Consider the following 17968-nt stretch of genomic DNA (forward strand, 5'->3'; position numbering starts at 1 on the left):
AGAACAGTACACACCACCCCACATCGATAACCTTACACTCCTCGATACATACATACAAAGGCTTCAGGTTGCATTGTGCTCCCCTAGATGTACACTCTTCTAAAAGGAACACTCTTTTGTCAAATATATATATTTTATATATCTTTTGTAAGCCAAATCAAAAAGTGGATAATAAAACAGTGAAGTCTTTCCTTTCTACGTTTCCTCTCTTTAGGGTACATTTCTAGTTTTCACGAGGACAATTTTTTTTCCTTTACAGCCTTTGACTCGATCTCGAGCCATGGCGACTTTATGGATGAACGATCAATGTTCGATGTTGTGCAAGTCTAGAAAGGTCCACCAGGGTCTACGCCGCCATTATTTTGAATGTATCAAGCCGTCGAGTTGCTGGTCTCCTTCTTGGACAATGTTACCATTTGCTAATGCTCCGCAGAGCTGGACCGCCATCGATAGTCTATCCATCGGAAAACCAACTGCAATGTAAACATTTTCCACGTGGAAACTTTAGCCTAAATTAAACAAGACTCAAGTAACCCGACCAAATAGCAGAACGATTTCCAACAATTGTTGGGGCTCTGAAGAATAAGATGGCTTTTATTTCCTCCTGGAGAAAAAGGTATACACAAGAGAAGGGACTTGTTAAGCTTCTTGATTCAACGCCGGTGTGTGCCGTGATAAACTACATAAATAAGTGTTTTATCATGGCAGGACACTAGTCACAGCTGGACGCCATTCAGCAGCTTGATCTCTGGGTCCAGCAGTTGAACAAATATGCAGCTGGCAAAGTTACAAGCGGCGGAGCAAACCTTCCATGGCACGTAAAGTGGGCACAGCTTCCTCCAAGATGGTTTTATCAGGATTTTATTCCTAATTCTTTCACACAGCCAGCTTTTACTTCGGTTTAGCAACAGAATATATTTACATTTACTCTTGCTAGAACAGCAGAACGCATCCTCCTCCTCTTCATTTTTAGAAGCCCATGTTTTATAGGAATATTAACCACTTACGGTCACAGTCAGTTTTCACTTACCCCCATTCTTTCAAATCTGACTTGTGTCGCTTTAGGTGGTAAGAAATCTGGAATGCTTCAACATATCCCAGCGATTCTCAGAATTCATATTTTTTTTTGGGACGCATTGTACTTTAGGTTAGTGGTAAAAATTTGGTTGACATATTTTACATTTATTTAAGAAAAGATTTGAAATTTAGGAAAAAAATTAAAAAAAAAAAAAAAATTGGAAGCTTTCAAACTTTAAATTTTTATGTTCTTAAAAGTGTGGTCCACTACTAGGACAACTCATTCTTGATCAAAATAAAGCCTATATTCCCCTCCCGTGCCGGCGCTGTTCAGGCAGTGTAGGCACTTGCTCTCCCGGGGCTCCTGTGTGACTGTTGTGACATCAGAGCTGATGTCAATGTCCCCATTTTTGGACACATCGAACATGATTAGGAAGTCTGGGCTGCAGCTGATCTTAGACTTACTCTTCATGCTCAATTCGACAGAAGGAGGCGACAGTGATGCCGGCTCTGATTGGGCGCTGGCGTCACATGCCACAACAACTGCACGGGAGCCCCAGAAGAGTGAGCGCCGACACCGTTGGAATGGCGCTGCCGCGGGATGGGAGTAAGCTTTATTTATTTATGGGGGCCAAGCGAGGGGAATGAGAAGACATTGTCCTAGTAGAAATAAAATAGAAATAAATGATACTCCTCTTTACATCAGCATGATTTTTCAAACATACTATTAATTTTCCAGGATGTGTGAAAGATTTTTTTAATTTACCGCTTGACTTTTGAAGTGACTGGGAGGAGGGAGTTTGGCAGAAAAACAAACAATGCCATATTTTAAAAACTGCACCCCACAAAGTATTCAAACCCTGCACTCACGAGTGTATGAACTTTTTATTGCTTTTTAGGAATTAATGCAAAGTGGAATGAAAAATGAAATTTTCTCCACTAAGATGTTGACCTAACTTCATATTTTAACATGTGGTCATAAACTACTGTCAGGGCTGGGAAAGAAAGAGCCGCTATTTGATTTTTGGAGAACAAGTTAAGCGGGAATAGATTCTGGATACCATGACACACTTGAAGATCCTCCGGGGTGCCAAAAGAACAAGCAGCCCCCACATGTGAGCACATTTTGGTTACTACACCCTTCAACTAATTTAGAGGATCAGTGAGCGTTTTAGACCCACAGGTGCTTTAGAGAAGCTTTGTAAGTTTGAGCCGTAAAAATGAAAAATTATGTTTTCTATCTACTAAAACGATGATTCAGCTCCAAATTCTTCAGTTTCACAGGGGAAAACCGGAAAAAGTGGACTTCAAGATTTGCCATGCAATTTCTCATGAGTGCGGCGTAACCTTATATGTGGTGGGTAAACTTTTGTTTGGGCACAAGACAAGGCTCAGAATGGACGGAGCAATACTTGACTTTTGTAGCACAGTTTTGTTTTGAGGTGCCAGATCAGAATGAAACTCGCCGCTCCCTCCAACAAGTGACCCCATTTTGGAAATGACACCCATCTGGGAAACTATGTATGGGAGTACTAAGCATTTTCATCACACAGGTGCTTCACATAATTTTATAACAAAAAATAGGGTAACACCGTCTGGTAGGGAATAGGGAGTGTGCAGGCACAACAACTATAGAGGCGTGGAAAGCCACTGGTGCTGCCTTGTGGCTGAAGGAAAAGGTTCTTACAGAGGTATAATGGCTGCGCTGTGGGAATGAAGAGCCTTGGGATTCCAAAACTGTTTTATTAATAACGCGTTTCTGCACAGGTCGGCACCTTTCTCGAGGTATAAAGACCAGAGTCCGACATTTTCTCATCTTTGAAACTGCGAAAACTTACGTTTATCTCATTTATCCTCATCTGGACTACTGCAACTCTCTACTGATTGGTCCCCCTCTAACCAAACTTTCTCCTCTCCAATCCATCCTGAATGTGGCAGCCAGTGTTGTATTTCTGTCCAGCCGCTACACCGATGCCTCCACCTCGTGCCAGTCACTGCACTGGTTGCCCATTCACTACAGAATACAATACAAACTCATCTCTTTCACCCACAATGCTCTACATAGTTCTGCACCACCCTATATCTCCTGTCTATCACCCTACCAGGGCTCTCCATTCTGCAACTGATCTAAGACTAACATCCTACATAATCTGAGCCTCGTATCTCCGTATCCAAGACTTCTCTCGTTCTGCGCCAATATAATAGAATACACTACTGATTATTACAATCTAATTATGACCTATCCACCACATTTTTAAAGGGGCTTTAAAAACACATCTGTTTAGATAGGCCTATCAACCTCACTTTACTAAACTAAGTTTTTAGTTTTCCCTTTTCAAAATTTTCCTCAGACTCGCGCCCTTCCTGCTCATCTGTCTCCACATCCTCCATGCAGCCTATAGTAGTTGCTAGTAATAGCAATGGGTCATATACTGAAATCACTGAATATAAGTATGCTGTTGCAATGTTTGGTAGCCTAAAACTTAAGTTTTAATCTCTAATCAGATAAAACAACATGCATATAATATTTAGTCCAGCTGGACCTAAAGTACAAAGAGAGTGCAAAAAACACCCATCACCTACCCATCATAATTTACATGCCATGTCCCTTGCACTGACCACCATATAGGAAGGATCCTTCCTAGCAGTATTATATGGCGACGCACACGCTTTAAGCACTTGATGCAGGTCAATCAGTGAAATAAAAATATTCCTGTCAAAGGGTGAGGGTACATAGTGCTTCTCAATTATACACATATGTAAGAGACTGGAACACTCTCACCCAACATAAAGATCAGGAGTCAGATCCTCCGGTGTGAAACAGCCCTTCACACTGTCCCATTTTCACCATGTCATGCCAACGGTACGGTCAGGTGCAAGGTGCGCTGCTCCCGATGCGTTTCCTCTGCAACAAAGGTTCTTCAGGGGAGTCTTATTCATTCAGTGGGAAATCGTCCCACCAACACAGCACTGTGTCACTAATGGTCATTACCTCAAGACCACTATGCAGTGGTAACAGGCATTGTGGCTATCTGACTCCTGATCTGCATGTTGGATGAGAGTGCTCCAATCTTTTATTTGTATGTGTATAATTGAGAAGGACTATGTACCCTCAACCCTCTGACAGGAGTATCCTCAATACACTGACTGACCTGCATCAAGTGCTAAAAGCGTGTACGTTACCATATAGTACTGCCAGGAAGGATCCTTCCTACATGGTGGTCAGTGCAAGGGACGTGGCATGTATGTTATGATGGGTAGGTGATGGGTGGTTTTTTGCACTGTCTTTGCACTTTAGGTCTGGCTGGACTACATTTTATATATGTGCTATTTTATCTGATTAGAGATTAAAAGTTAAGTTTTAGGCTACCACACAATAGTACTTGCTAGCTGCACTTAGACACATCCTGGCAGATGACCGGATCATGAAGCTTACTTGAAATGCCCTATTTATTATAATAATGGCTGGACCGTACATGACGAGCACTTTTTACGTATTGTGTCCTCCCTATTTCCTTATAGGTTGTAAGCTTCAGAGCAGGACCCTCACCCCTCCTGTAACTTTTGAACGATGTCTTACTTTGTATTGTCTTTGTACTTTTCTCAGCTTAATTGTTAAGTACTGCGGAATATGCTGGTGCCATAGAAACAAAATTACTATATTATTATTAATTATCATTATTCTAACGGTAACATTTTTAATTCTCGAGTTATATTGAAATATATATTCTATGTAATCATGTATTTGTCCTCAATTGGCAAATCTGTACTGTACTGCAGGTGAATTACTGTGAAGAAAAACGTCTGCAGTATATGGACGAGATTTAGTATTTTTTTCCTATTATATATACTAGCTGAAGAACTTGGCATTGCCCGGGCGTAGTAACTAACTGCCGTCAGCTCTCTCCCTCCGAAGACCAGCTCTCCAGTCGCCGTCCTGCTCTCTCCCTCCACAGCTCCTGTCTCCACTGGCCGTCCCACTCTCTCCCTCAGCAGTCCTGATTTCGCTCCACACCCCCGCTGTCTCCTTCTGCAGCCCCACTTTCCATCTGTGTCCCGCTCTCCCCCTTACAGCTCCGCTCTCCACCCGCGTCCCGCACTTTCCCTCTGCCACCCAGCACTCCAGAAGCCAGTGGGCAGGGCTATGTGGAGTGGCCGTGGCCTGATACACACCCATAGATACACACACACACACACTCAGCTATATATATATATATATATATATATATATATATTAGCTGAAGAGCCCGGCGCTGCCCAGGCATAGTAACTAACTGTGGTTAGTTATAACAAATTATAATAATCCTCCATCCCATAGTCCCGTGCCCATATACCTATCACACATCCACGACCCCATAGGCCCGTGCCCATATACCCATCATACATATCCTCCATCCCATAGTCGAGTGCCCATATACCCATCCTCCATCCAATAGTCCCATGCCCATATACCCATCATACATATTCTCCATCCCATAGTCCCATGCCCATATACCCATCATACATATCTCCATCCCATAGTCGAGTGCCCATATACCCATCCTCCATCCAATAGTCCCATGCCCATATACCCATCATACATATTCTCCATCCCATAGTCCCATGCCCATATACCCATCATACATATCCTCCATCCCATAGTCGAGTGCCCATATACCCATCATACATCCTCCATCCCATAGTCGAGTGCCCATATACCCATCACACATCCTCCATCCCATAGTCCCGTGCCCATATACCCGTCATACATAGCCTCCATCCCATAGTCCCGTGCCCATATACTCGTCATACATATCCTCCATCCCAGGGTGATAAAAATCAATGTTTTTTTTAAAAAAATCAAAAAAAATCGGATTTTTTTTATTTAAATCGGATTTTTTTTATTTAAATCGGATTTTTTTCAATAAACTGCTTTTTGAGGAAAATATTTTACCATCCAAAGGTTCTTCCATCATGAGATAAAGCTGAGTTGTTTAACTCAGTAGAATAAAGGCTGTATATGTGTAACATTCACAATGCCATGCTCTTCCAGAGGTTTCTGTAGGATTAGTGGGCAGTTTCTCTCCTATATTATCACAGACGCTCGCTTTACTTACGCAGTTCTCAAAACTGAATTTGACTCCGCAGAGGTCCCAGCCTCTTCTTCACGGCAAAAATGTTACAACATGAACAGAGTTGAGAAAAAGACCTTAATCCTATTGTTCTACAAACCTATGAATACAGAATCAACCCCTTCAGTGCCAAGTCCAAGAAGTTAGACAATATGTTTCTGATTGTTTGGAGTGGAATAGATCTGCACAACACAAGAAGAATGTGAATCTAAGTGTGAGGAGGAGGAAGGGCAAGCAGACAAGAAAATGAAAGTGAAACTTTGAGCACAATACTGCAGCATAGCCACAGACAGACAAGTCTGGATCTGTTTGTGTGTACGATCTGAGGTTTATTACATTCTTTCCTTATAATGGCAGCAGGCTGTAAAAGAGACCCAGTTTGGGAATATTTTAATGAAGCTCCTTCGCCTATCGGTAAGGCAGGCATGCGTGCAAAATGCAAACGATGCAACAAAGAGATGCAAGGCCTGGTGGCGCGAATGAGGCAACATCATGAGAAGTGCGGTGATGAAGATGACCAAAGAAACACTTCTGAACAGGCAGGATCTTCAGGTTGGTAAACATTTTTATTGAATCCTATTTCTAAAGACTGAACTGTCATGTGTGAGAAAAATTATATTTCTTATTATTACTGCATGTTACTGTCATTTGGTACAGTTATGAAGAAAAACAAATATTCCTTTTGGGGCAGGGGCAGTGATATGTTGTGTACAATAAGCAGAAATTGTATAAACAATAAAATAACAGCATTGACTTTTTTTGTTTAGGGGAATTCATGGATTCTGGAAACTATCCACCTCCAAGATCACCATCATCCTGTTCTACAGTTTCAGAGTTATCCATCCAGGATAGTGCTTCATTAGCAGCAGCAGCATCATCATCCGACACCCACAGCCACATATCACCATCACCCAAAACGAAGAAAAAACCTTTACCTCCTGGAACCACCATAGATAGGTTTGTGATAACAACTAGCAGATTAGAAAAAGAGTTGATTGATGAAAAAATTGCCCAGTTTATTTATGCAACGAACTCTTCTTTCCGTCTGACTGAGAACCCACATTTCATTAATATGGTTCAGTCACTGAGACCAGGATACAGTCCACCCAGCAGAGCTGATGTTGCAGGGAAACTGCTGGATCAAGTGTATAACAGAGAAATGGAGCAATGTGCAACAGCTCTGGAGGGTAAAATTGTTAACCTAAGTATTGATGGGTGGAGTAATGTCCACAACGATCCTATTGTATGTGCTTGTATAACAACAGAAGAAGGTAAAGTCTTCCTTGCACAAACAACTGATACGTCAGGAAATGCACACACAGCAGAATACTTACAAGAAGTGGCAGTAAAAGCTATAACGACATGTGAACAAAAATTCAAATGTCTAGTACGCAGTTTGGTCACTGACAATGCTGCAAACCTATCCAAGATGAGAAGAGATTTAGAAGAGCAGGGAGGGAATACAAAGCTGCTAATAACATATGGTTGCAGTGCTCATTTGCTGCACCTCTTAGCCAAAGACTTAAGTGTTCCAGAAATAAAGGCTAATGTTGTTGAAATTGCTAAATACTTCCGTAATAATAATTTTGCTGCAGCAGCTCTGAAAAGGATGGGTGGAACCAAGCTAACGCTGCCACAAGATGTTAGATGGAACTCTGTGGTGGACTGTTTTGAGCAGTATATCAAAAACTGGCCTATTCTGATGACACTTTGTGAAGAAAATCGAGATAAAATAGATGGCACTGTCACGGCCAAAATCCTCAACATTGGGCTTAAGAGAAATGTTGAACATATGCTGAGCTTCCTGAAACCCATCTCTCAAGCTTTAAACAAAATACAGAAAAATAGCTGTTTTATTGCGGATGCTGTTGAAATTTGGAAGGAACTGAGTGAACACTTAAAAACAGAACTACACATGGACAGAATTAAATTACAAGCAGTAAACAAACGAATGGGACAAGCACTGACTCCAGCTCATTTTTTGGCAAATATTGTCAATATCCAATATCAGGGTCAAAACCTAAGTGCTGAGGAAGAGGAGTTAGCTATGACATGGGTATCCAGCAATCATCCATCTTTAATGCCAACTATAATAAACTTCAGAGCTAAGGGGGAACCATTCAAGAAATATATGTTTGCTGAAGATATTTTAAGGAAGGTCACACCAGTAAACTGGTGGAAGTCACTTAAGCGCTTGGATTTAGAGACTGTTCAAGTAATGATTTCACTTTTAACAGCAGTAGCTTCTTCTGCAGGCGATGAAAGAATATTCTCTTCCTTTGGACTCATTCATTCTAAATTGAGAAATCGGTTGGGACCCAATAAAGCAGGAAAGCTTGTTTTTCTTTTCCAGATTATGAATAGGAACAAAGAAGAAGATGATGATGAAGATGACGACAAGTGAGCTACAGAGGACAGGAGGGACAGTAGTATTTAAGTTTTTCATGTGTCGGCTGGGCTGACAGTCTAAGTTTCTTAAAATATATATATATTTTGTTTAGCCAAACTAGTTAACAAACATGGATGTTTGTTTAAGCAAATAACTTATGCTGTAATGTTGTTATTGTTTCAGTTGAATAAATCTATTTAAATTGTTATTAAGGTCAGGATTATTTTTCTCCTTCCTAAGTACAACAGAACAGTGGTGTCCAAATATGAATGATTAACCCATTAAACTGGGGAGAAAAAAGTAATATAAAAAGTGATTCTAAAAATCTTTATCTACTTGCATGTTAAAGTAGCAAGAACTAGTTTAGGTAGAAACTTTGATTTAAATCACTGATCTAAATCAAGCCTTACTGACTAGTGATTTAAATCGTGATTTAAATCGTGATTTAAATCAGTTAGATTTAAATCAAATCCACCCTGCTCCATCCCATAGTCCCGTGCCCATATACTCGTCATACATATCTCCTCCATTCCACAGTCCCGTGCCCATATACCCATCATGCATATCCTCCATACCATAGTCCCGTGCCCATATACCCGTCATACATATCCTCCATCCCATAGTCCCGTGCCCATATACCCGTCATACATATCCTCCATCCCATAGTCCAGTGCCCATATACCCGTCATACACATCCGCCATACCATAGTCCCGAGCCCATATACCCGTCATACATATCCTCCATCCCACAGTCTAGTGCCCATATACCCATCACACATCCTCCATCCCATAGTCCAGTGCCCCATAGTCAACCATTATGACATCATAATGAGCGGCGGCAGGGCTTGCAACCATTGATGACATCAGTGTCGCCATGGCAACCATTGTGACATCATAATGAGGGGCGGGGCTTGATACGCACACACTGCTTCCCCAGTATGCAAATAGGGGCATTATGACATCACAATGAGGGGCGGGGCTTGACGCGCACACACTTTTCCCCCAGTATATAGACGGGGGCAAAATTGTTTGGTGAATTGGAACGCGCGGGGTTAAAATTTCGCCTCACAACATAGCTTAGGACGCTCTCGGGGTCCAGACGTGTGACTGTGCCAAATTTTGTGGCTGTAGCTGCGACGGTGCGGATGCCTATCCCGGACATACACACACACATACACACTTTCATACACACTTTGAGCTTTATATATTAGATATATATATATATATTCAGTTTTTTTATTAACACAAAAAACAGGAACATTATGGTAAATTAATATTAGGCCGTTATAGACCATGAATCCATCAGCAAGTATTAAAGCCACTCCTAGAACATAGAAACAAAAGGAGAAAAAATTGGAGTTTTAAAGCTAAAAAAATCCTTTATTCCAAAAGATATTAATTGTACGCACCTGCTCCCCATTCACACCTGAGCCCTTGTAACACTAATGAGTCACATGAAATCGGGGAATGAAAATGGCTAGTTTAGCCATTTTCACTTAAGGGTGTACTCACTTTTGTTGCCAGCGGTTTAGACATTAATGGCTGTGGGTTGAGTTATTTAGAGGGCACCAAACTTACACTTTTATACAAGCTGTGCAATGACTGCTTTACATTGTATCAAAGTGTCAGATCTCCAGTGTGTTGTCCCATGAATAGGTGTAATAAAATATTGAAAAAATGTGAGATTCAAATCAACTGGCAAGTCCCTAAAAACAAAGCTGGTCCTAAGTGGCCACATCTAATCAGATGTGAATTGGACCATAGAGAGGGTGGTAATAGGCACTTCTGACAGAAGCTCTTGTTCTTGAACACAGACATTTCCTAACACCGGTTCTGAAAAATGAACATGATAATTAACTTTTCCCTTTTCTCTCAGGAAAAAGAAGAGTGGTGCTCATTGCTAATGTGTAACCATCAATGAAACCTCTCCTACACTGTTTAGATAGCCAAAGTGTTTGTCAGTGGTACGGGAAGACAGATGACATCTGCATGCCAATTCATTTAATCAACGATGACAAGGACTTGATATCACAGATGACGGGTATGACACTGTTGTGTAGCTGGCTCCAAAACCACAGTGCCCAAAAAAAAAAAAATCATCTTATCAACACTAATTGGAACATCATCAGAAACGTTGGGTTGGAGAATGCAGTTGGATGACTACTCTTACTCTGCAGATAAAATACCTGTCCACCACATGAGTTACCAATAAGGTCGAACTCTCAAATCCAAGCTTTTGGAAGACATCAATAACCACATCAATGAACAGTCAGCTTTAGTATAAAGTGCCAATAATTCCAAAGTCTTTTGTTGTCATGTGACAATGTAGAGACATTTTATGAGGTCCACAATTTGCACATACATTTTTTGTAGACCAAGGTGAGCACAACTGGATCTCCACATTATCCATCTCAAGAACCCAGAGTTCATTTGTCCAGATTTGTTGATGGGTGGGCCACCCTTACAAATCTGTCATCACGGCCAAGTTGGAGAACCAACTTAAATTCCCTCCCAGAAGGGGAAAGACCGACTGTAGCAAACCACCTTTTAATGAAGGTTGAGTAGGAACTGAAGAGAGGAAAGATTTGAGATTTTTCCAAAAAGATTCACAAGAAGTAATGAAAAGCTGAATCTACATAGTTAGGAATGGTCAAGTGTAGAGATGGGAGAATCGATCTGTAGGACTCCGATCCATCAGCCCCGGTCAGTGATCTGTGACCGGGAGGCTAAAACCTATTAAGCTGAATCTACATAGTCAGGAATGGTCAAGAGTAGAAATGAGGAGAATCGATTTGTGGGACTCCAATCCATCGGCTCGGTCAGTGATCTGTGACCGGGAGGCATGCAACTCTCCTTATTGTTGTGTGTATTCACTATGCTGCAATTATGATGTAACGCCGGCCCAGCTAATCAAAAGAGGAGTCGGGAATCCTGGAAGGTATGGAGATTTGTCCAGCGGTCAACGTCCTGCAAATTGATTCTTTCATCTCTAGGCAACAGTCAAAAATCGGGAATGAAGAGCAAATGTAGCTAGGTAAACTAGTAGATAAAGTGAGAAAATCAGATGAGGATTGGAGGGTCTTCTAAGAAGCTAAACCTGGAATACAGAGTAGACAAAGCCAGAAAACAAACCCATATTCATTATCTAAATTGGGCATACGGAAATCTTGAAATACTTGGGTGGAGAATGAGAAAAAAAAATTAGTAAAGTGGAAAATGTAGTGTTCATTTCTCAAAGAATCCACAGCAGAAATCCAAGGTTGATACTAGATTTCTGCTGGGGAAGTTCCAGTGGATCCACAGGAGGATCATCTCCTTTGTCCTTCTCTGTCACTAATCCGTGGCTTTTCTGCATGTAATGCCTGGAAATAACGAGCCTCCTGTAGATTTTAAAATCCAGAATGAAATCATAATTCAGTTTCGATATTTTCCGCTTCATGTGAAAAGGATATGAAACACCTCATTTACTTGCATTGGATGAAAGAACGTTAGGGGATTTGATGATTTAGGAACAGATTCCATACCTCAAGCCGTAGCAAATCCTGAATGTGCTAACATAGCCTTAACATCCAAGTCATAAAAACATTGAAAAAAGCATAACAAACCACGAAGCAAAAAAAAACATGAATTTTAGTGGGAAACATAATAGTTGAAACGAGTCAGTAAAATATCTAAGTATTATAGCAACTGTTCTCCGGCAGCCTTCGCCCTCCCTTACAGATAACCTGTCATATTCATTCCCCGACACATCATCTTACCTGATAGACATGAAAAGCGTGGGTAGATTTACCTCGCAGGAAAACAGAGGGTATCCAAACATTTACAAGGGCACGGTGTGATCTGTAACAGAGACAACGAGGAAAAGCTTATTGACATCTACAGGAATGAAGAGGAATAGAGCTGATATTTTGTCTACTGGAACAAAGAAAAATGTCACAAAGATAAACTAGAATTATTAGGCGGATAGGAGGCAACTGAGAGTCACGAGTAGGGTACGAGGTCTCGACAGGCGCAGGCGAGCCAGAACATTCTCAACACTTCCTGTATAACTTATCGAGAGTCCGGGATGATGAGTGGCCTCTTCTAACGTGACATCCTCTGTTCTCAGCTAAATTCAGATTTTACACCAGAAAATAACTTTCTTACATAATCAAGTGATAAATGCTCGAAGAACAATGTGATGGGATGGTAGAGGCCAGTCTAGCCTAACCGATTCCTGCACCGGAAAACAACGCTCAAGTATGTGAAAGTGCATGTGGAAGAAAATGACATTCTCAGCAGACCATTATAGCACCGCACATTTCCCGTAACGCTTTGCTTGTGAAGAGCTCGTAAATGCTGTAAGCACTCATTGTCAAAATATAGTTTAACGTGACTTGGAAGGACAAACTGTATGATGAGTGTTTACGTGTTTGTACATTTCTTCTTTATTATTTTGACCTATTTTTTGTGGGTTTTTTTTTTTTTTTTTTACACTTTTTGCACATAAGTTGCTATTCCAGGTACATGTTTACGTGAAAACATGTAAAGCAATTTCCTCAAACTTGTTAATTTTGAAAATGGATCTTTACATCAATGTTCCAATCATATCTGAAAACACTTTAACATGCTTAAAGGGGTTGTCTTCTCTTAAACTACAAATCTTCAATCACTCTATGTGACTGCAGACTTGTGAATCCTCAACATGCGCACTGCGCCCTGTGAGGATTCTCCAGTGCCAGCAGCGGGCACTTGACCTCAAGTATGTGATCTGCATACCTACAGTCACGTGCCAACTAGATGGGCGAGGCCTCACTCAATGCAAGTCTACTGAGTGAAAACAAACAGTCTAGTTGGAATGTGGCTGGAAGTTATATGACTGCCCGCTCCTGGAAACGCCACCATAGAATCCTCACAGCGCGTAAAGCACACAATGTGAGGATTCGCAAGTATGCAGTCACACCATGCACAGAGTGACTGCAGTACTCCAAGGACAAACAATCCCTTTAATACAGACTAGTATAAAAATAGAGACCACCAGTGCTACTATCCCTATAAGAAAGCTGCAAGGTAAGTGCAACTATGAGCGAGTACAAAATGAACAGCTAAAAAATTAACAATATATGTAAAACTGAATAGAACATAAACATATCTCCTGCGATGTCATTGATGGGTAATGCCGAAACAGGATAAGCCTGAATTAGTAAGGTAAGGCCGCTTTCCCACTTCAGGCTTTCGGTGTCCGGCATGGTGCGGCGAAAAACCGGACTACCGGATCCGGCTGCAAACGCAGACACCGGATCCTTCTTTCTGCCGGATATATTCCTGGCAGAGAAGGTTTCCGGGCATGCGCAGTGCGAAAAACCGGTGCATGCAACGTTTTTTCCAGACGCCGGACCGGCTATTTTCTCCGGATCCGGAAAAAAACGGACGCGCCGCATTGCCATCCGGCGCAATGTGGCAGCAATGATACAGCACGGGGAAAAAGCCGGATCTGGTCGTAACAGGCGCCGGATCTGGCAGTCCGGTTTTTCGCCGCACCATGCCAGATACCGAAAGCCTGAAGTATGAAAGCGGCCTAACGTGGCATCAAAAGTTAATAATGTGAATAGGCAGCAATGATAAAGATGTTATGACCTGGGGCTACACAATGGTGCTGGTCTGGGCTGATGGTTCTGGTATTAATTCGATGTTGCAGCTTTTATACTGGGTTAGTTCCTTGCCAATTTCATATAGATGGTTGTCATGATGTGAATATTAAAGAAGACCTGTCATATACTCAAAAAAATTAGTTAAGTACCATGCAAATATCCCCGAGATCCCCCAATTCCACCACTACTTTTTTGTTTTGTGATCAGGTAGAAGAGCCCCCCAACCACCCCTGAATCATATCCTTTTACTACAGAGAAGTGTGAAGGAGAATCTAATCACCTCTTAGCTTTCGGACAGTGACTGCTACAATCTGTGATACAAAACCAGAAGCTGGCGTTCTATACAAAATATATATGAATGTGATAGGAACGTGGCTTTGTGCAATTCATTGACATTATATAGCCTTTGTTTTCGTACTGTTTACATATAAAAAAGAACGCTTTAGTGATGGGGAATCTCTACTTGTACATGCAGGTAAATGCATCATCGGTCATTCCCCAATGTGCTTCTAATGCCTGAATCACCCATTCTTTACATGACAACATGATTTCTGGAATAGGGAAAAGCAGCTAATGAAAATCACAACAAAGACTGAATTTAGTTGATGCTGACCCAATGTCTTCAGACGGAATTTTGATTTCCCAAAAGCTGCTTCTTTGTATTTTGCATATAACAGAAGCAATTTAGGTATAAGAGGAAGGGAGGAGATGACCCATAGACACAGAGACTAGGACAGTACAGGTTTGGGACATACACTGTATATATGAGTCAGATTTTCCTTAAATATAGAAATAATTGTGGCAGCGTCCAGGTAAGGCAAAACATTAATGCGTTATCTATTCACTATGCCCCTGAAGAAGCCGATAAGGTGAAACTTGAGTTGGGCAAGTGTATGAAACACATACTGTTTAGATTAAGAGCTGGACACGACTTTTTACTTTTTATATGCACTGGAATTTTGTGAGAATGATAACAGCTTTGGGGCGCTGCGCCTCATTATTAGCAATCTTTCACTACTGGAGTCTTCTTTGGATTCCCCACCATCATTAGCTCAGTGGAAACTTTACATTCATACTTTCCTGAAATTTAATCTCAGTGTTTGCTATTAGGAACCTAGTTTTGGTACCTGGAAAAACCTACACAATTATTATATTTGATATTCATTTCTTTTTTTGTTTTCCATTTGTAACTATTTTAAATAATTTAAATAAACGTTACATTTTAGCGGGGTATTTTTGCTGATAAGATAATGTTTTTCTAACCCGTCTCTTGATGAGTATACAGACATGCTTATATCCTTTAATCTTTCTTATATTTATTATTTTACCTAAAAAGTACAGAAATAAACATCCAATTATGCTTTTCAAGCCTATATGGTCCTTTAAGACTAAGGACCATGTAAACTTGAAACACGTAAACAGATGGTTCTTTTTTGTCCTCCTTGTCTGACATGACCTGTTATCTTTTTAAGTTAAAAGAATAAAGTATTTATTTTTTATTGGCTGTCGTTTCAATTTTTTCCTGATTTACACTGGTCCACACTACTGGCCAAAGAGTCCTTGTTCACAGGGTGAGCTGATTATTTTTTCCTCTGTTTCCTAAAATATTGCTATACTAGCTGAAGAGCCCGGCGTTGCCCAGGCATAGTAACCAACTGTGGTTAGTTATAACAAATTATAATGATTATATCGCACATAAAAACATTTCACATTATATCTTCCAACACTACAGATTTGCAACACAAATTAAGTAAATGATTACCCAAGTATTGATAGTATTTTATTTTCAACTCATTCCAGATTTTTGGTTTTTCCTTTCAGTACAAAGATGAACAGATTTTTGGCAGATCCAACTCTTGAGCAGACCACGTAAAGTTGACCATGAGAAAAGCATGGAGATAGCAAATCGATCCCTACTACTTTCAAGGACTGTCCCTGAGCATTGTTAATGGACAGTGCAAATAGCAATTGAACTGGAAACTGGAGGCGTTTTAAATCAAAAAACAAATCAGATGGAATGAGTGGAATTCTTTGAATGAAAATGTCCTCTCCTTTGGCACATCCTGTTTCTGAGCTGTGTATCTAACGCAATCCTGTGTGATAATGTCTGCTGAGCTGTGTACCTTATCCTCTCCTGTGTGATACTTTCCGCTGAGCTGTGTATCTAATCCTACCGTGTGTTACTGACTGCTGAGCCGTGTATCTAATCCTATCCTGTGTGATATTGACTGCTGAGCAGTGTATCTAATCCTATCCTGTATGATACCATCTGCTGAGCTGTGTATCTATCCCTATCCTGTGTGATACTGACTACTGAGCCGTGTACCTAATTCCTATCATGTGTGTTACTGACTGCTCAGCCATGCATCTAATCCTACCCTGTGTGATACTGACTACTGAGCCGTGTATCTAATCCTATCATGTGTGATACTGACTGCAGAGCCGTGTATCTAATCCTATTCTATGTGATACTGTCTGCTGAGCCGTGTATCTAATACTATTCTGTGTGATACTGTGTGCTGAGCTGTGTATCTAATCCTATCCTGTGTGATACTGTCTGCTGAGCCATGTATCTATTTCTATCCTGTGTGATACTGACTGCTGAGCTGTGTATCTAATCCTATCCTGTGTGATACTGACTGCTGAGCTGTGTATCTAATCCTATCCTGCGTGATACCATCTGCTGAGCCTTGTATCTAACCCTATCCTGTGTGATACTGACTGCTGAGCCGTGTATCTAATCCTATCCTGTGTGATACTGACAGCTGAGCCGTGTATCTAATCCTATTCTGTGTGATACTGTCTGCTGAGCCGTGTATCTAATCCTATTCTGTGTGATACTGCCTGCTAAGCTGTGTATCTAATCCTATCCAGTGTGATACTGACTACAGAGCGGTGTATCTAATCCTATCCTGTGTGATACTGACTGCTGAGCCATGTGTCTAATCCTCTCCTGTGTGATACTGACTGCTGAGCTGTGTATCTAATCCTATTCTGTGAGATACTGTCTGCGGAGCCGTGTATCTAATACTATTCTGTGTGATATTGTGTGCTGAGCTGTGTATCTAATCCTATCCTGTGTGATACTGTCTGCTGAGCAGTGTATCTATTCATATCCTGTGTGATACTGACTGCTGAGCCGTGTATCTAATCCTATTCTGTGTGATACTGTCTGCTGAGCCGTGTATCTAATACTATTCTGTGTGATATTGTCTGCTGAGCTGTGTATCTATTCCTATCCTGTGTGATACTGACTGCTGAGCCGTGTATCTAATCCTATCCTGTTTGATACTGTCTGCTGAGCCGTGTATCTATTCCTATCCTGTGTGATACTGCCTGCTAAGCTGTGTATCTAATCCTATCCTGTGTGATACTGACTGCTGAGCTGTGTATCTAATCCTATCCTGTGTGATACTGTCTGCTGAGCCGTTTATCTATTCCTATCCTGTGTGATACTGCCTGCTAAGCTGTGCATCTAATCCTATCCTGTGTGATACGGACTGCTGAGCCGTGTCCTATCCTAGGTGATACTGGGCTCCCCCTGCAGTCTGTGTCAGAGGGTGGTCTGTGTTGGCACGGTAATAAATTGTGTTATTTCCAGCTTTACAGAAGGACGATAATACCATAGAAATGATAAGAATAATAGGCCAAATTGTTTGGTGAATTGTAACGCGCGGGGTTAAAATTTCGCCTCACAACATAGCCTATGACGCTCTCGGGGTCCAGACGTGTGACACACACATACATACACACTTTGAGCTTTATATATTAGACTAGCTGAAGATACCGGTATTGCCTGGGCATAGTAACCAACTGTGGTT

The 17968-nt window shown here is 41.2% G+C and overlaps 1 protein-coding gene across 3 annotated transcripts in view; it reads right to left on the reverse strand.

Moving 5' to 3' along the window:
* SNX29 (sorting nexin 29) overlaps positions 1–17968 on the reverse strand; it is a 520598-nt gene that overhangs the window by 195773 nt on the left and 306857 nt on the right. For all 3 annotated transcript variants that reach the window (XR_012219883.1, XM_073542894.1, XM_073542895.1), the window contains exon 18: positions 12276–12357. Coding sequence is in view for 2 of the 3 variants with exons in the window: in XM_073542894.1 (XP_073398995.1) it covers positions 12276–12357 (82 nt within the window). In the remaining variant the exon portion in view is untranslated. The remainder of the gene's footprint in view (positions 1–12275; positions 12358–17968) is intronic.

The sequence above is a fragment of the Dendrobates tinctorius genome, unplaced genomic scaffold, assembly GCF_039654945.1.
Source record: "Dendrobates tinctorius isolate UK_male_01 unplaced genomic scaffold, ASM3965494v1 ptg000129l, whole genome shotgun sequence".
Lineage (NCBI taxonomy): Eukaryota > Metazoa > Chordata > Amphibia > Anura > Dendrobatidae > Dendrobates > Dendrobates tinctorius.